The sequence below is a fragment of the Anabrus simplex genome, chromosome 7 (genome assembly GCF_040414725.1).
Source record: "Anabrus simplex isolate iqAnaSimp1 chromosome 7, ASM4041472v1, whole genome shotgun sequence".
In the NCBI taxonomy this organism is placed as follows: domain Eukaryota; kingdom Metazoa; phylum Arthropoda; class Insecta; order Orthoptera; family Tettigoniidae; genus Anabrus; species Anabrus simplex.
This window is the reverse complement of record NC_090271.1, coordinates 256238001-256258602: the sequence shown is the minus strand read 5'-3', so window position 1 is coordinate 256258602 and position 20602 is coordinate 256238001. Positions and strand designations below refer to the sequence as shown.

The window sequence follows — 20602 nt, the reverse complement described above, 5'->3', positions numbered from 1 at the left end:
ACGATTATTACCGCACTTAAGTTGGTGGACTGTCAACATTTACGTCTCTATCGAAATTCTCTCAGAGAGCATCAGACACCATTTTATAGCAATCTTTTCGTTGTTGATGTCTATATCCCCCCGCCCCTGTTATATCCCTTGGACACGGATCTTTTTGTTGTCAATATAATTTTGTGCCCCTCCCCTCCCCCACTTTAAATTCTCAATCACCGCTACTGGGTGAGAGGGTTGGCAGTCGTGGCCTCATCAACTCGCCAAGACCAGAAACTAGACTCTAGAGATCTTTAGTCTGGTTGGACGTTAGTGCTATCCAGAGCCGAAAAAGAAAACGCTAATGCGAAAATCACCAAGATGATAGGTAGCAGGTTCAAATTTCTCCATGAGCGGAGACACCAGATATCGTATGCGGCTCCTGCTGTCAAAATCTTGCTGCATTCGCTATCTGTTAGCGATAGAATAAACTATATCTGTAGTTTGTTACAGTAGCATTAATATCTTCTATAGATGGCGTCATCATAGCTGTGTTGTGCCAATTGCTGAAATAATAATTTCCTCTCTTGCAAATTGTATTTCGTTTGTTTCCTCCAACCATGTGGCGAATATTCAACTATTGGTATTAGTGCATGGTCACCAGCACCATCTGTTTAGTGTTTTGATTTACCGTTTCTTTTATGTTTACAAGATCATTGCTCTGCGAAGTAAGACTCGAGGACGATAACATTAAAAAAAAAGAAGTAACAGCACTAAACATTTGGTCGATCGTAAAAATATTGAAATTCCTTAGTGTTTCAAATGTCTATCCGAATGAAATTATTAAGCTTTGTGGACGTCATTTTAAGAGTTCCTCCTCTTTTCATCATGGATGAGTTGCTAAGAATTGGGCTTGGACTTCCTCAAGGAGACAATAATTATGATAACTCATCGTATGATGTCGATGACACGACGATACCGGTATTGGAATCTCCGAACATTCCTGAATATTCTACACCCATATCCCAATATGATGCTCAGTTCTATAAAGTCTTCTTTATTACTCTCCTTAAGTTCATCTTTTCGTGTTTAGGTAAGTTTTACCACTTCCAGATTATCAATATTTATGATGTATATACGCGATTACATCATTATTGTGTTTAATGACTTTAGAGAGTATCTACCTTACTTTTATTTATGACATTGGTTGACAGTTACTACTAACCATTAAAGTGACATGAAAAAGCCATAATGAGTGTCTTTCTAGTATGTAAGTTCACAATATCAATACATTTTTCTGGCCATAAACTTGCTGTCTTTAGCGATCTTATAATTTATTGCATACGGATGACAGAAATATCCTATGGTTAGTAAATGTGTACACCTGGCTGGCTGTGGTGTGGTAATTCGTGGCTCTCAGAAGTTATGTTAATTCACAAGAGTTAGATAAATGCAGTAGTAATGTAACTTGATACTTGATAATCATCTCCTTTAGTTTTATGGAATGCCAAGTAAGAATTGATGCTGTGTAACACTTTAACAGCTGCTTTACATATGTGAATTTGCAAAACATATATGGGACATATCATGACTTGTGTTGTTGGTAGAAATTGTACTTCTTGCCCTTGCTGAAGTGGATTAGGCCTGCGGTTATCCTCAATGTCTGGGATAATTATCATGGTAATGTGGAAGCTGTTTGGTTAAGTTCATATAAGGAACATCCTGCTGTACATAATTCATGATTAAGATGCATAACATAATATAAACTTTAGTAACACTTTTATAAAGCATTTATATTTCTTTAGTTTCATGTATTTATCTGGTGTAGGCCTATTATTACATGTAAAACATCAGCTGGTAGCTTGTGATCCGAAGCATCCCTGAAAATTAGTATAATTTATCTGCAGTAGGCTTAAATAGTGGACACAGAAATGTATTATCAAGAGTAAATTAAGGGAAGTAAACTTTGCTCTGAAGTTGTGTTTCATGCGCGGTTAGGGTTGTGTAGCTGTTAGCTTGCATTTGTTGGCAGTTCTGAATATAGATTTTCATGGTTTCTCATTTTTGCACCAGGAAAATGCTGAGCCTGTAACCGACCTGTAACCTATCCCATCGTCGCCATAAAACCTGTGTGAATTGGTCCGACATAAAAACAATTAATTTCCTCAAAGTAGGCTGATGGTTTGATATCACTTAGGTTATATTTAGTGATCAGTACCGGTACATGCACTCAGTTTAAGAGCCATTATCATATAACGCCATCCAACTCACTTTAGAGAGTCAGTGTTTTTTATTTTGATGCTTAGGGAAACACCAGGTCTAGAAAACTGATGCTCTGTGAGAACTCATCTGCTTCTTTTTTCTCCCTAGAGGTTACTTAATGTTGGCCTACTATAGTTATTTAAACGAAACAAGCCAAGACAGGGTGCTGGATCAAAACAAAGTATTAAGAAGAATAAATTGGGTAAAAGGTGACCGTTTGGGCTACTTTGGCATATTTATTGAAATATACCAATGTGTAAGCTATCTCAATAAAATTATGCTGGGCTGAGTGGCTCAAACGGTTGAGGCTCTGGCCTCCTGACCCTAACTTGACAGGTTCGATCCTGGCTCAGTCCGGTGGTGTTTGAAGGTGCTCAAATACATCAGCCTCGTGTCGGTAGATTTATCGGAAGTAAAAGAACTGCAGGAACCATAAAAGTAGTTAGTGGGACGTAAAGCCAATAGCATTATTATCATGATTATCAATATAATTAGTAGAATGAGGGTACCCACAATGTTGAAGCAAGTGTGGAGGGAATCCAGAAGGAATCGAATAATGATAACGATATGTGTTTTGTGGTAGGAATAAACATCGAGGATGTGCCCATTTTGATCAGCATAAAATAACTCCTTGATTTTTTTTTATGAAAAGCTATTAGAATGCTTTCTTCTAATAAAAGTATAACCGTATTAATGACTATGTCTCATGAATTGTAATTAGCCCTTATATCATCTTGGGTAACTTACAAGAATAATTTGAACAAAATTACCTTGTCCTTTCCACAGCCATCATAACCTAACCTCACCTCAATATTAGGCTTATATAACCTTTTATTTGGCAGAATTGTGATGTATTAAATCTTCAATCACCACTGATCTGCATTTAAGGTTGTAGCCCTTGTGGCAGATTCCCTATCATTTACTTACATAGTCTTTTCTTAAATGCTTTCTAAGAAGTTGGAAATTTATCTAATATCACCATTTCACATTATTCCAATCCGTAAAACCTCTTTCTACAAATAAATATTTTCCCCAATTCATCCTCTGAATTCCAAATTGATCGTAATGTTATAATTTCTTCTACTTTTAAAAACTCCCTTCAAACTTGTACCAAGCAAGTTGGCCATGCTGTTACGGTCACGTAGCTGTGAGCTTGCATTCGGGAGATGGTAGGTCCGAATCCCACCATCAGCAGCTCTGTAGATGGTTTTCTGTGATTTCCCCATTTTCACACGAGACTGTACCTTAATTAAGGCCATGACCACTAACTTTCCGAGCCTTGCGCCGCCAAAAACCTTCAGTATGTTAGTGCCACATTAAACCACTAACAAAAAAATCATTCCATGCAATCTTTCCACTATGGCCGGGCTGAGTGGCTCAGACTCTTAAGGCGCTGGCCTTCTAACCCCAACTTGGCAGGTTCGATCCTGGCTCAGTCCGGTGGTATTTGAAGGTGCTCAAATACGACTGCCCCGTGTCATTAGATCTACTGGCACGTAAAAGAACTCCTGCGGGACTAAATTCCGGCACCTCGGCGTCTCCGAAGACCTTAAAAAGTAGTTAGTTGGACGTAAAGCAAATAACATTATTATTATTAATATTATTATTTCCACTATTTCCACTTATTTCACAATCACAAGGAATGGGTACCCATTCTTTGTGATTGTGAATACCAAGTATCAATACGGACATGAAACTGATAGATTACACATACCACTTAGTTGAGCTTGGCTTCTTGCTCCCAAGTCTTACCAACCCGTCCGAAGTTTGAAACATTTATATTGGTACTATAAATTTACTCATTCAGGACAAATATTTCATGTTCCCTATGGGAATAAACATCTATAACGTTTTCTTTTGTCGGAAATCACCCATACTCTTTCCCAGTTCTCGTATCAGGTAATCCTAGCAAGGGTCTCATACACTGGTGCCGTACCCTTCTGTAGTTGGGGTCGTACCAGTGACTTATATGCCCTCTCCTTTACATCCTTTCTACAACCACTAAATACCTTCATAACCGTATGAAGATATTTGTAACCTTTATAACCTTGTTACAATGTGATTACCCCAATAAAGATCTTTCCTTATATAAATCAATCAATCTGTCAGTCTCTACCAGTGGTGGCTGGTGGTATCTGAAGCTGGGTGTTGCACCAAATTTTGTTTCACATTTTTATAGCTTACAGAAATAACAAGAAATTTTATTATCTGGCAGTTACAACCCAGAAAATAAGAGGCTAATTATACACTGTAACTACAGTTTCTCCAGTTTGTTGGCTTACGTCCCACTAATGACTTCTTACGGTTTTTGGAGATGCCAAGGTGCCAGAATTTAGCCCCGCAGTAGTTCTTTTACATGCCAGTAAATCTACTCACACGAGGCTGACGTATTTGAGCACCTTCAAATACCACCGGACTGAGCCAGGATCGAACCTGCCACATTGGGGTCAGAAGGCCAGAGCCTCAACCGTCTGAACCACTCAGCCGAGCACAGTTACTTTTGCCTCACTTTAATTGAAAATTTGCCCTCCTGTTTTTCATTGAAGCAAGATGTTGGTAATATTGTGGGTGGTCTGGCATGGCGTGGACAAGAAATTACCCAGCAAGTTGGCCATGCGGTTAGGTTCGCGTAGCTGTGAGCTTGCATTTGGAGGATAGTGGGTTCGAACACCATTCTCGGAAACTCTGAAGATGGTTTTCCGCGGTTTCCCATTTTCACACCAGGCAAATGCTGTGGCTGTGCCTTAATCAAAGCCACGGTCGCTTCCTTCCAACTCCTATCCCATCGTTGCGTCTGCGTCGGTACAACGTAAAGCAAAAAATTGTAAATTTAAAAAATGGAAATGAAATTACCTTTGCGAGAGAAGAGAAAGTAGGAATGAAGTAATCTCTGCAGTATGGCGCAATCTAATGGGGACATTTGGAACTGTTTCTCAATAGGAGACTTACTAGGCTCCTGCAGCTCCCTGAGAACGATACTGGCGAGCATGCTACTGGATGCTATACAGGCTTAGGCTTGTCCCTGCTGAGGTACATGGCAGCGCGCTGTCCGCTATGGAGTTGCTGTAGGAAAGCAAACCCCCTGAGTCTGATTCGAAGCCAGCGGTGTTTATTGGTCCGTTACGAAGCATTAGTACAGCGAACGACCAAAGACGATTTTAACATGTTCTCGAATACATGTTAGGTTTATTAAACTAAAACATCAGAAGAAAAGACGACAAATGAAGTGCAAAGTTACTGGGAGTTGTGCAACACTCCAACAATACCACACGCCGCCCCTGGTCACTACTGATCTGGATTTAGGGCAGTTACCCAGATGGCAGATTCCCTGTCTGTTGTTTTCCAAGCCTTTTTTCTTATGAGTGCAAAGAAATTGGAAATTTACTGAACATATAAATGTACGTAAGTACTTATAATGTTTCCCATGAGGTACATTCACTCCATCTATACAATAATTAAAACTGAGAAAACTTTTACTGTTGGCGAAACTTCAAGTCTGACTTTTTTCACCCCATTTACCATCATGCCATTGTTTGCTATCCATCTTGCAACATTGTCGAGGTCTTATTGCAGTCACAATCATATAACGTACTCATTATTCTATTCAGTGTAACATCCACACAAAAGCATTATTTGTGATTGTAGTTCTTTACTCGTATCCTATATTTGTTCATGTTAGGCCCCTTTAAACAACAAGCAAGCAATAATACTGCCTTGTGGAACCTCCCTTTTAAGCATTCCAGGATCAGATAATGCTTCACTTCTTGAGTTCTATTTTCTAGAAATTTAGTCACCTATTCAGTCACACTTTTATCTCATTCAGTAGCCCTCATTTTTGTCAGTAGTCTTCTATGGCCTACTCTATCAAAAGTCTTGGATAGATCAATATTGGCGCAGTCCATTTGACCTAATGAATCTAAAATATCTTCCTGGAATCCTGTAAGTTGAGCTTCACTGGAATAACCTTTCCTGAACATGGGCTCCTTTCTGTCAAACAAGTTAGTAATTTTACAAACGATTAAGACCACGGCCACTTCAGTCCCACTCCTAGCCCTTTCGTATCCCATCATCGCCATAAGATATGTCTGTGTTGGTGCGACGTAAAACAGGTTGTAAAAATTTCACAATCGTCTCTCATATAATCAACCTGTCAAGCTGACTGACCTGTAATAATCTACTTTAGGTTTATCACCCTTTCCTTTGTACACTGGGGCTATTATTGCAGCTCTCCATTCATTTGGTATAGCTCTTTCAAGCAAATAGTAATCAGATAAGTTCTTCAGGTATGGGAATGTATCTCAACTCATTGCCTTTAGTATATCCCCAGAAATCTTGTCAATTGCAGCTGCCTTGTTATCTTTCAACTTTTGTATCTTTTTGTAAATATCTTTTATCATCATAGTACCTTGCTAGTTTTGACAGAAGTTTTTGAGAAAGTATTGTAGATATCCTCTTATTTACCCGCATTTAAGGACAGTTTTAATCTCCGTCCTGCATAGTAGGGAAAATAATAGTAGGTATTCTACTAGCTGTAATAACACATAACCACATTTCAGTTGAGAATTGTAGTGTCAATATTACCGTATGTTATATAGTATCCTGACTGCTATATTTGTGTGTATCCTTATGTTCGGTAACCCTCTCGATATTTCAGCATCTAACTAAACGGTAGTTTTCATTTCTAATAGAGCATCGTAGGGTAAAGTAAGAGTAATAATAATCCGTCAACGCATTTGGCTTTGTTGGTAATACTTAAGTAGTTGTTGGAAATTTCGAATGTTAATTGCAATTTTCATTTCTGTTTGCACTTAGTAATAACTTACTGTAATTAGTATACATTTGAACACAGTTTATAATTATTGTACTGTAGGCCTAGTTATTTTATTAGAAATTAGCATGCTTATTTTATTGTTGTTTCGGGGTGTCTGTGGAACGCAGAGGTGAAAGAAGGTGCGAGCTTGAATGGGTCTAACTGCAATGTCAAAAATTGAGTTAAAACTTTAGAAGATTATATTTCTTTTCCGAAAACAAACTTAACAATCTTTTTCATAACAATATTACAGGTACAAATAGCAATCATTAAACAAGATTGGGAAAAACCAAGATTATTGATATTTACAGATTATGGGCTTCAAGCCCCTAGTTTTATACTTCTGGAGATACCGGATCCAGTTTACACAATTTAATTTAAAAATTGGGACCCATTAAGTCAAGGGCAGAAATCCCCCAGATCAAGAGCACTTGCTCCCAAAATACAATATGTAGCCTTTCAGGGGCACTCGTTACAATTACACAACTTGAAAAAGAGCTAACAGGCTCTCAGTTTCTTACTGCCTACTCAAGGCATCATTACATCAATCTCTGGTCTCTCAAACCACCATTTACAAATTGAACTTATTTTTACAGGGGTATATAATACCCAACCTACGGGGCCTACATGGAAAAGAACAGGTTAAATACCTGGCCCAAACACAAAAGGAATAGAGGCGTGCACTGCGCTCCAAGATAATGAAAACTTAAAAACTTAAAGGGCTCTAGGCCGATGAAACAGAGGCTATTTCCACACTACTGAGGTGACTCATATAGAAATTACTTTAACACATTACAGAAGGAAAAACAGGTACAAAACGTAGTCACCTCAAACCAAGATGAAGGGGAGCTCAAGAGGGTAATTCACTCTCTATTCCCGATTTACAGTTAAAGGTTTTATGAAGTTTTACACTAGCCGGAAGAAAGTTACATTTTAGAAACGTAGGTTACATGGTTAAAGATTCGGACCTTCCCCTTGGAATAATCTGCAGAGGTAGTTACAACAAGAAAGATGTAGTTTATGTGGCCATTACCTTATAGATGTTCTGCTGCCGACGAAAGAGGCTGTCCGCCTCCTGCTTATGCACACACACTCTGATAGACGACGATCAGTTGGCCAAGAAACGTGAAAAGCCGCAGGTTATAAACCCTCAGGGAAGGTTCGAGATCATTCAAGACTAAATCAGCCGCACCCTCTTAATTTTATTGGTTGAATTCAAAAGTAACACTCAAAATCGAACAAGAAGCCTGTGATAGGTTGAAAATTAATTACAGAAATTTTCATTGGTCAGGTTCAAAACTGGCAGAAAGAAAAAGGAAATATTGCCAATCCAAAAATAAATGAACATCAATCAATTACAAAAACCTAGAAATACAAAACTTCTTTAAATTATAATTTCTTACACCTCGCACCAGGGTGCACGATCATAGTTTTTTGGTAGTGTCATCTATGGAAGAATGTCCAAACTTCTTGATGTGTGGCAAACAAAACAAGGAGAAATTCAGTCAGTTTAGGAAACTTCACAACAAAACAATTACTAGATTCTTCAGTGATGACATCTTCTGATTAAAGTTATAAGTTCCTACTGTAGTAGTTTCCACTTTTGTTTGATAGGGGAGTTTATTCTAGGTGCTAATTTGGAATGCACGGCATTGAGGTGTACCTCTCGGTACAATTATTGTGAAATATTTATGTAGATTTGTGTAGTAGGAGAAATATCTCTCTAAAAACTTGGCTCTTACTATAATTCTGTTGTAATTACGATAGGCTTAACTGCAGTTTAGAATTGTGTAATTCTTTTGTATTCCTTTCAATATTCAGTAATTAACAGCAGTTTTCATTCTGTTAGGGCTTTTTAGGTAAATATTATACGATTAAGTAGTATTGTAGTGCAGTTAGTATATTAATTACCTTATTGTCATGTGATCTTTGTTTCCTATCCTAGCTTATATTTCTTTCCTTCATTTTTTTGCATGTAATAAGTTATTTTATCTTTGCCTTTCTTATTATCCCATAAAGAATGGCTAAGGAATGTAGGCGTAGGAACTGTGGGTGTGGCCAGGCATTAAGAAGTATGAGGGAGGAGTTGGAGAGTTTGAGGGAGATAATTAGGATTCTCTCAGATGACAGGAAGGAAGGTAGGGTTTCCTCAAATAATGTATGGGATATGGTAGGTGTACAAAAGAATGGGAAGGAAAGGGGGGGAATTGTAGAAGACAGGTGGTCAAATTTTTAAAGGGAACTGATATTGCAGGTTAAGGGCCCTATTCAGGAGTAGATTTCAGGACAGGTGTCTGTGAGAAATCGGTATGAGTCACTACAGTTAGAACCAACAAAGGGAAGGTGACGAACAGGAAACTGTACTGAGGAGTGTGGAGGTAGGAGGAAAGGAAAATGTAGAGGATAGGAAAGGAAAGGGGGAACAGGTTCTTGGGAGGGAGAAAAAGGAGGAGGAAGTAGCTTCTGCAGCCATCAGGACAGATAGGGGACACCAGGAGGGGAGAGGATCAAATGAGGTGGGGAGGGTCAAGGCTCTGGTCATGGGGGATTTCATTGTCAGACATATGGGGAAAGTTTGTGAAAGAAAGGGACCAGGGTAGAGTGTTATCCAGGAATTAGGTTAAGGCCAATAGTGAGGAAAGTAGAAGAGAAGGAGGAGCGAAAGGAGAAGATGGTAAGTGTTTCACATTGGTACCAACAACGTAAGGCAAGCAGGTATGAGTACCGGTACCAACATAGTTAGGGATGTGTGGAATCTGGTAAATGCAGCACACATGAAGTTTAAGAAAGCGGAGATTGTTATCAGTGGAATACTGTGTAAGAGGGATACTGACGGGAAGGTGACTGGAGATTTAAATGAGACAATGGACTGGGTATGAGGGGAAACTGGGAGCGAGATTTCTAGATCCTAATGGGTGGATAGGGGATAGGGATCTGCGCTCAGATGGCCTTCACTTGAACTGCGGAGATACATATAAGATAGGAAATTGGTTTAGAAGGGTAATAGGAAGGTACATTAAGAAAAATGGAGTGGATAAGGGTACAGGAATCTGGAAGTCAAGTAGGGATGACATAAAAATGTTAGTGTTGAACTGTAGAAGTAAGGGTATTGAAAAGAAAGAAATAGAATTAATTTAATAGATATATACTTAACCGGATATTGTAATACGAGTTGAATCATGGCTGAGAAATGATATAATGGTTGCAGAAATTTTCTCATGGAACTGGAATATTTATCATAGAGATTGGATAGGAATGAAAGAAGAATTTATAAGCTACGAAAATGTTAAAGGTGTCAAACGTGAAATTCTAATTGTAAGGCTCATCTCTAAAAATAGTAGGCAACTTGATGTTTTTGGAGTGTACAGACCTGGAAAGGGTGGCTCAGGCACTGATTCTGAATTGTTTGGTAAGATAATCAGGTGAGAAATTATATGGAAAGGAAGGTAATTGTAGCAGGTGTTCTCAATTTAGACAAATGTCAATTAGGAAGAAAATGCGAATGATAGGAAACGTGACCAAAACAAATGGCAAATAAGTTAATCTGGAAAAGACAGCTGAATCAGAAAGTGATGACACAAACTAGAGGGACGAATATTCTGGACGTGGTGCTGGTAAAACCAGATGAGCTCTGTAGAGAAACTGAAGTAACACATGGTATTAGTGAACACAAAGCTGGTTTTGTTGTAGTTGAAAATAAACGTGATAGAAAGGAAGATCTGATGACTGATAAGACAGATGTGAGGGAGTTTTTAAAAAGCAATTATGCTTGGTGGAAAACGGTATATAAAAATGTAAACAAACTATGGGATTGGTTTAAAGTTATTGTTGAGGAATGTGAAAACAGGTATGTACCTTTAGAGGTGGTAAAGACCCACTATATTATAACAGAAAAGTAAAGAGACTAAGAAGGAGGTGTGGGTTGTAAAGAAATAGTTAGAAATGGTTGTGTGGAAGTAAGGAGAAATTGAAGGAACTTACTAGAAAGTTGAATCTGGCAAAGAAGTCAGCTAAGGATAACATGATGGCAAGCATAATTGGCAGTCATACAAATTTTAGTGAATAATGGAAGGGTATGTATAAGTTATTTTTAGGCAGAAACAGGTTCCAAGAAGGACATTCCAGAAATCATTAAAGAACAAGTGGAGTGTGTATGGGAGGATGTACAGAAGGCAGAAGTATTCAGTCAGCAGTATTTAAAGATTGTTGGATACAAGGAAAATGTCCAGGTAGAGGAGCTGACTAATACTAACAAAGTATTGATATTTACCTATGATAACAAAGACATTTACAATAAGATACAAAAGTTAAAAACTAGAAAAGCAAATTGATACAATTTCTGGGGATATGTATAAAGACAATGGATTGGGATGTAGTACCATACCTGAAGTACTTATTTTGGTTACTGTTTGCCCAAAGGAGCTATACCAAATGACTGGAGAGTTGCCCTTGTGTATAAAGGAAAGGGTGATAGACATAAAGCTAAAAATTATAAGCCAGTCACTTTGCAGTGTGTTGCATGTATACTTTGGGAAAGCAGTTTTTCTGATTATATTAGACATGATTGTAAAATGAATAACTGGTTCAATAGAAGGCAGTTCAGGTTTAGGGAAGGTTATTCCACTGAATCTCAACTTGTAGGATTCCAGCAAGATATAGCAGATATCTTGGATTCAGAAGGTCAAACGGACTGTATGGCGATTGATCTATCTAGGCATTTGATAGGGTGGATCATAGGAGGCTGGGTCCTGACAAAAATGAATGCAGTTTGGACTAGACAAAAGAGTGATGGAATACGTGGCTATATTTCTAGAAAATAGGACTCAGAGAATTAAGAGTAGGTGAAGCATTATCTGATCCTGTAATCATTAAGAGGGGAATTCCTCAAGACTGTATTATTGTACCTTTATACTTTTTTATATATTTATAGAATATATATATATATATAGAAATGTCATGTGTAAAGAACTGGAATACCGGGTGAGTTGTCCGTGCGTTTAGTGGCGCGCAGCTGTGAGCTTGCATCCAGGAGATAGTGGGTTCGAACCACATTGTTGGCAGCCTTGAAGATGGTTTTCTGTGGTTTCCCATTTTCAGACGAGGCAAATGCTGGGGATGTACCTTAATTAATGCCACAGCCGCTTCCTATCCTATCTCATTGTCACCATAAGACCTGTCTGTGTCGGTGCAACGTAAAGCAAATTGGAAAATAAAAAAGAACTGGTGGAATCAGAGATAATGATGATGTTATTCCATATAGAGTAATAAATAAGTTACAAGATTGTGAGCAACTGCAAAAAGACCTCGACAATGTTGTGAGACGGGCAGTAGGTAATGGTATGATGACAAATGGGGTTAAAAGTCAGGTTGTGAGTTTCACTAATAGGAAAAGTCCTCTCAGTTTTAATTACTGCATTGATGGGGTGAAAGTTCCTTATAGGGATCACTGTAAGTACCTAGGTGTTAATATAAAAAAGATCTTCATTGGGGTAATCACATAAATGAGATTCTAAATAAAGGATACAGATCTCTGCACATGGTTATGAGGGTATTTAGAAGTTGTAGTAAGAACGTAAAGCAGAGGCAAAAGTCTCTGGTAAGACCCCAACTAGAGTAGGGTTCCAGAGTATGGGACCCTCACTACAATTACTTGATTCAAGAACTGGAAAAAATCCAAAGAAAAACAGCTTGATTTGTTCTGGGTGATTTGCGACAAAATAGTAGTGTTACGAAATGCTGTAAACTTTGGGCTGGGGAGACTTGGGAGAAAGGAGATGAGCTGCTCGATTAAGTGGTATGTAATTTAACAAATTGACAGCATTTATTGTTCTACCTTATCAGTACAATATGTTGTGTGTCTTAAGTTCACAAATTAATAGTACTACATATTTTGTTCTGTTATAAATATCATCAGCTACAGATATCTTTGTTTAGGTGGTATGTTCCGAGCTGTCAGTGGAGAGATGGCTTGGAATGACATTAGTAGAAGAATAAGGTTGAGTGGTTTTTTAAAATAGAAAAGAACACAGTATGAAGATAAAGTTGGAATTCAAGAGGACAAATTCAGGCAAATATTCATTTACAGGAAGGGGAGTTCGGGCGACTGCCCTAAATGCAGATCAGTAGTGATTGATTGATTGATTGATTGATTGATTGATTGATTGATTGATTGATTGCCTCTGCATGGACATCGTCCTTGTGTCAAACTAGCTTTACATACTTCTGACTAAATACTTCTAAACAAACAACCAATCCTGTGGAACTACAGCCCTGAAGGGCCTTGGCCTACCAAGCGATCACTGCTTGGCCCGACGACCTGCAGATTACAAAGTGATGCATAATCAGTGCAACAAATCCTCTTGAACATTATTCTTGGCTTTCTAGACCGGGGTTGTGATCTCACCATCAGATAGCTCCTCAATTGTAAATTACGTGGGCTGAGTGTACCTCGAACCAGCCTTCAAATACAGGTAGAAGTCCCTGACCTAACTGGGAATCGAACCAAAGGCCTCTGGTGAGAGGCAGGCATGCTAACCCTAGACCACAGGACCGACATTACTAAATACTTCTATCTTCTGTAAATTTCACATGTACAGTAGACTCCACTTGTTCATTAATGAGTCCTGGAATGTCTTTCCTGGTAGTTTTTTTTTTTTTTTTTTTTGCTTATCTTCTCACAAAGGTTTTTCTTGGTATGGCCTGAACTCTAAATATAAATAGACTTATATACTGATTTTAATTTAATTTTGAGATTACTCTACTGGAATGGGTATATCATTTCAAGTACGATACAGTATTTAGCATGTGTATTCTCCCAGGATGGGAGTAGGCCAAGTGAAAGTGAATCAAGGTGTTACTGAGCTAATGTAGTGAGCTTGCAGTTGTGATCAGTAGTATTCTACAAGAATGAACAAAACTATCTTTAGACCGATCTGTTTTTAGACAGACTTTGTTGTACGGGAATGAAAGCTGGCTGTACTAGACATATCTTATTCGATAAGATTCGAGTAAATTAGAAGTAACAGACATGAAAGTAATGAGAATGATTGCTAATACAAACAGGTGGGAACAATGACAGGATGTTACTCAGAATGAGGAGATAAAAACTGTTAGAAATTAACTTGATGTATGAAGCTGTACTCCTAGACTGGCTTCGGTGGTTGGGTCATGTGAGACAAAGGAGGAGAATAGGTTGCCCGGAGGAATAATGGACTTGATTGTGGAGGGTAAAAGAAGTAGAGTTAAACCAAGGGTCAATAGTCATTTTTTAATGATTTAAAGATAGGAGGTATTGAAATAAATGACGTCACAGAGCCAGTTACAAATAGAGGATTGTTGAGGTATTTAGTTATTTCACGAAGGCTTGCAGACTGAATGCCAAAGGCATCACAGTCTATAATGAAGAGGTAGAGCACTAGCCCTCTAACTCTTAAGTCGGCAGGTTTGATCGTGGCTCAGTCCGGTGGCATCTGAAGGTGCTGAAACAAATACCTAACCTCATGTCGGTAGATTTACCAAATCACTCCTACGGGACAAAATTTTGGCATCTCAGCGCCTATAAAAAAACCACGAAAGTAGTTGGTGGGTCGTAAAACCAATCACAAAGATTATTTATTATTATAATGAAGATGTATGTACGCTGATGAACGATTGAATTAGAGATGACTCTGTGGTCAACCCAGCGAATGTAATGGTTTTGCGTGGTACATGACTGTGATGTCATCTGACCTCCTCCTGGCTGTGTGAGTAACAGGTGAGCACAAGATCTCAGCATGTGTGATCCCAGCCAGATTGTCGATTTCCTACATGTGGGTTATTCCATCTCCAAAGTTGTGCAGTCAGTGGGCCTTCCATGGACCACCGTGTCCAGAGTAACTGTCGCCAGGGTCAACTGCCATGTTGATGTGGGTCACTATTGACTGACGTGGATGGTAAAAGCGGATAGACAGATCACAGTGCAACATATTACTTGTGAATTCAGTGCTAAATAATAACAGAGTGTGAGTAGCCATAAGACTTTCTCGTAATGAGGTACGGAATACGTTCCACTTGGGTACCACTGCTTATTGCATGTCACAAAGCACAAAGAATGGCACAGAACACCTCCATTTTATTCTCAAAAGTATAGAGAAAGATCACCTGGACAAACGAGACATGGTTCCAGTTTGTACACACCAATGGCAAGGTACGAGTGCTTTATTAAAATTATAAAATTCTTTATTTACAACCACCTATTCAATACAATAATTTTAATATATCATCTCAGCACGGTTCTATTGTGAGATTAATTACATGTAAGGTACGAGTGCCTCGCTAAGCACTCAAGGCAATGGATTCTCTTGTCAGCTGAGTACAGTTCAGAGTTCAGGCCGAAGGTGGTTGCATCATGGTATGGAACTGTTCACATGGGATGAAATGGCACCCCTGGTTCATCTGACGATGTCCCTTACCTGCAAACGATACAGGAACATGCTGTCAAATCATGTCCACCCATTTGTTCACCTAGAGCACACTGCAGGAGACCTGTTCATAGAGTAAGACAATGCACCGTCCAGTAGTTCTTGAATTGTGGTTTATTGGTTCAATGAACACTCCATAGACGCAAGGATTCTTGCCCAGTCCCTAAGATCTGCTGACCTCAGTCCTATTGAGCACATCTAGGTTGCTTTTGAGAGAGATGTACACCAATGACCCTGCTCCAAACAATGTCTTTGCTTTAGAAGAGGCTTTGCAATGGTCATAGAATAGTATAACTTCCCATACATCCTGTATCTTGTGGAGTCCCTGTCACGCTACATTGATATTATTGTTAGGCTGAAATGGGGTGCTACCTGCAACTAGCCATGTATCTCTGATTTGGTTGCTCATCAGTGTATGTTAATTTATACTACCAGGAGTAAATGGTAGTGACAAGATAGGCTATATCAAGTAAGAAGTTTTGCTTTTTTGCTAGTTCATAAAAGGAACCAGTTTATTTAGTTATAATTATGACTATACTGTACATCATCATGTGGATGAGTTTCTTTTCCATATTGTTAGTAATGGTTGAGAATAAATTGTTTATTAAACTGCATGGATATATTATTTTAGAATATTGAGTGTTGAATTAGGCATGCATTAAGAATAGAATTACAATATATCAGTTCCATACTTAATCTTTCTCTACTTACCAAAGGTTACTATTGACAGTTTCTTTTTTCTAAGATCAAATATTTCAATGGTGAAATCCTATTAACAAGTCCTCATTGAAAATAGTTATCTCTAGATAAGCTTGGATTTAAATAAATCATTAGCCTATATTTCATAGGTATGTGATTTTGTAAAGAAATGCCTTTTTTTTTTAAACATCGAGTTGAGCCTCTATGGACTGCGTGATAACAACCAACTTCATTTTAGTGTCTAGGTCTTGTTCTTGTTCCGGCTTTGACTTCCTGCCAGTATCTTCTGAGCCCAGCGTCAAGTGCCTGTTTATGCTCTTCAGACAAAGGTCTTTTTCCGTCTTCTGGAAGTTGATGCCATTTTGAAACCTTGATAGTTGTTCACCAATCTTCTGAATGCGTTCCTGTCATGAATTTCTTGGTCTAAAATACCAATCTGCCTCAGATCTTTTTTGCATTCCTGGAACCATCTCGTCCTTGTTGCCTTAGATTGAATAAAATTCCATATTCTTTTTGTTAGTCGATCATCAGTCATCCTCAAGAGATGACGGTAAAATAATAGCCATTCTTAATTGACGCTGTGAGAGGTTCTATCAACCCACATATTACCTAGTATTTTTCTTAGTATCCTGCGCTCTCTTTTTTCCAGCCGGTCAACTTGACCTTTACTACTTAAGGTCAAAGTTTCAAACGCATATAATCCCTCAGGTTTTACAACTGTGTTGTAGTGTCGGAACTTGGCCCCTATACGCATAGTCTTTTTATTATAGATATTCTTTGTCATTTGGTATGCCTGGTCTAACTTCCTCATCCTGACATTGATTGCTTCCTCTTCTAATCCATTCTACCTTTTATTTAAATACTAGCTGATGTACCCGTGCTTCGCTACGGGATTCTCAGAAAGACTGACTTTGTGGTTTTCCTAACCTGAAATCAACGTAGGTCATTACAAAAACGTAAGTATGAATGTAGCGATTAAAAGCAATGCTTTCATATAAAATACTCGATCAAATGGAAAGCCGCACGTTTTATCACTTTTAGCGAACAGTGCTGCGGTTAGATTAGATTGCGGTGCCAATCTAATAGTCCAAAGTTCCAGAGCTGGGATCACCAGGCCGCAGATTGCCATGAACACTCATCTGCCATTATTCCGCTAAATATGCACACTGTTCATTCCAATCAGTGCCTCAGAGTAGGGATTGAATAGCCCGAATGCTATGATGATCCAGTGTGTTACGCACCAGTAGTATCAGCAAATTTATAAACCAGGGGAATGGCATGCTAAAGAAGAGTTATCTAACTCCCCAGCTACTTCCCATCAATATTCAGACAGGCTTATACACTCTGTACGACTGGGCGAGTTGACGGTGTGGTTAGCGGTGCGCAGCTGTGAGCTTGCATCCGAGAGATAGTGGATTCGAACCCCATTGTCGGCAGCGCTGAAGATGGTATTCCGTAGTTTCCCACTTTCACACCAGTCAAATGCTGGGCCTGTACCTTAATTAAGGCCTAAGGCACTCCTAGCCCTTTCGTATCCCATCGTCGCCATAAAAACCTATCTATGTCGGTGCAACGTAAATCACATAAAAAATACTCTGTACGCAGCAGTAATCCTATCTACCGGAGATGAGGGGCAACAGAAGACACAAAGCACATCACGACAAACAATGGTCAATGTAATGTTATTGTTGATCAATGTTATGAGCTTTCTATATTGTAGGCCTTCACATTTAGTTTTCTTTTGACTCTGTGATTTGTAAAATATTTTATACCATAAACTGTAGTTTCTTATTCTCCGACTTTACATACCGATTTTCATTAAATACTGTTTACCCATTTTCTCGTTACTCGGCGCTGATATGGACTTAGTAACAAAAATCCAAATTCATGAATATCTTTGTGATCATAGCCAGTACAGTAACAATGTATAAGACATGAATAATAGGAAATTTAATACTATATAACCTTAGTTATGTAGCATTCATCGATTACACCTCTAATAAGAAATATTCGAGAATTACATTTTAGGCCTTCCCTTAAACTACCATTTCACTCAGCGTGAATAAAATAATTTACAGCCTAGAATATAGCAACTTATTTCCTGACTTTGCATACCGATTTTCATCAAGAAAGGACTACTAATAACAACAATATTTGAGAATTAAATTTTGGGCCTTCCCCTAAACTACCATTTCACTCAGCGTGAGTAAAATGATTTATAGCCTAGATTGTAGAGGCTCATCCCCCGACTTCACATACCGATTTTCATTAGACCACTAATAACATAAATAGTTGAGAATTCAATTTTAGGTCTTCCCCTAAACTACCATTTCACTGAGCGTGAGCAAAATGATTTATAGCCTAGATTGTAGAGGCTCATCCCCCGACTTCACACACCGATTTTCATTAAATTCTCTTCAACCGTTTTCTCGTGATGCGTGTACATACAGACAGACAGACAGAAATTACGCAAAAGTAAAAAGTGCATTTTCTTGTTACTATGGACATGACCGATACAGAAATACCATTATTTTCAAATTCTGAGCAATGTACAGACAAAACTCTTATTTTATATATATAGATACTGTATGAGAAGATTTTCACCATAAATGGATTAGGGCCTAATATTTCTTTCATATACACAGGCTATGGTAGGTTTTATGTAGTGAAATTAGCTGCCTAAGTTTGTAAAAGACTTTGTAACTACTTGAAGAAATAAGGAAGTTAGAAAGAAATGTAGGAAAATTCGCAATCATATGAAAAATGCTATTTTACGGAGGATCTTCAGATTATAAGCTTTAAAACGGGCAGTCACTCGTTGATTCAGCAGTTTTCTCACTATTTCCAATACTGGAAAATGGCTTATCAAATTGTATTTGTGTATTGGCCTAGACATGTAACTGTGTATAAGGATAGATTCTATCCTCATAATTTAGAATAGAAAATTTGTGACTAAATAGAATTTAAGAATTTAATGATGTTGGTGACAGTATGTTTATAAATAATAGATTTTCTTCTTCTTTGCATGTAAGATTAAGAAATGCAAAGTGTAGATTTTCCAGAATTTCAGAAGTTCAATAAGGGACATTGGTGGGTCGTCTTCTTTTTTCCTCGCTTTGTCATCGATATATCTTCATTGATGACGTCCTAGTTGTGGAGCTCCTCCAGGATTAGCAGAATGCAGTTGCACTTTGTTGTTGGCAGCTGCTTGTGTTTCAGCATCATTGGGGCCATAATGTGTTTGTCGCCTCATCTGTTGGGCCCAGCTGCTCATACCCTAGGTAGCTGAAGGTCAAGGGTTCTTCTAGCTACATAGCTTTCTTCCAGTTCACCTTCTTGAACCATGTCACCCACCTACGCTAAACCTTCTCCACAACTATCTCCTTCACAGGTAACGTGATTTTGGATGTGAACTTTCTTAAAAACACTCTCTCTCAAACGTTCCCAGCATCTTCATCTCCGTGGCATGTAGACGACGCTTGTGGTGTTAGTAGAATGTCCAGCATTTCAAAGCATAAGTCAGTGCAGGACTCACCATTGTCGTGTAGAGATTTCCACTTCAGCCATCCTACACTGATCCTGTGATTTAAATCCTCATCACATCCACACAGTTATTCCACCACAGAAATGAGGTATTTAAAACTGCAACATTTAAGGAGTGTTTGGGATTCAAGCAAAATGTTTGGTGTTAAAGCCACAGGATCTTTAAAAGTGCAGCGAAGTTGTTCGTCTTTGAGCAGCTCACCTCTTCCATTGTCTTCTAGCATTGTCGTCATTTTTCAACTATCTCTTGAAGTAACACCACATTACGCTGATCAGTGCCACATCAAAAGCAAACAGTAATGTCTCGAGAAGTATATCTGTGATTTCCAATGTCGGGTAATGTTGCTTGTCATTTATAATAGCCTGATTTTTCCTTATGGTGACCTGAGTCGTTCACACAATCACAGACTCTTAAAAGATTCCCTCTGTTTAAAATACTGACATTTCATTCCTCTTATGCTGTCTATTTTATGCATTTTTCTTTGGTGACCTGAGTCGTTCACACAATCACAGACTCTTAAAAGATTCCCTCTGTTTAAAATACTGACATTTCATTCCTCTTATGCTGTCTATTTTATGCATTTTTCTTTGACAGTGCTCTGTCTAGGATGTTCACATTGATTGGTGTCCACATTCTTGAAAGTCAGTGGGTACCGGGCAAGTTGGCCGTGCAGTTAGGGGGGCGCGCGGCTGTGAGCTTGCATCCGGGAGATAGTGGGTTTGAATTCCACTGTCGGCAGCCCTGAAGATGTTTTTCCATGGTTTCCCATTTTCACACCAAGCAAATGCTGGGGCTGTAACTTAATTAAGGCCACGACTGCTTCCTTCCAACTCCTAGGCCTTTCCTATCCCATCGTCG

At 38.6% G+C, this 20602-nt stretch overlaps 1 protein-coding gene across 1 annotated transcript in view; it reads left to right on the top strand.

Moving 5' to 3' along the window:
* The first annotated feature begins 637 nt into the window (after positions 1-637).
* Trc8 (TRC8 ring finger protein) overlaps positions 638-20602 on the top strand; it is a 37395-nt gene continuing 17430 nt past the window's right edge. Inside the window, exon 1 of the mRNA XM_067151665.2 lies at positions 638-1063. Within this exon, the coding sequence (XP_067007766.1) occupies positions 793-1063 (271 nt within the window). The 5' untranslated portion in view covers positions 638-792. The remainder of the gene's footprint in view (positions 1064-20602) is intronic.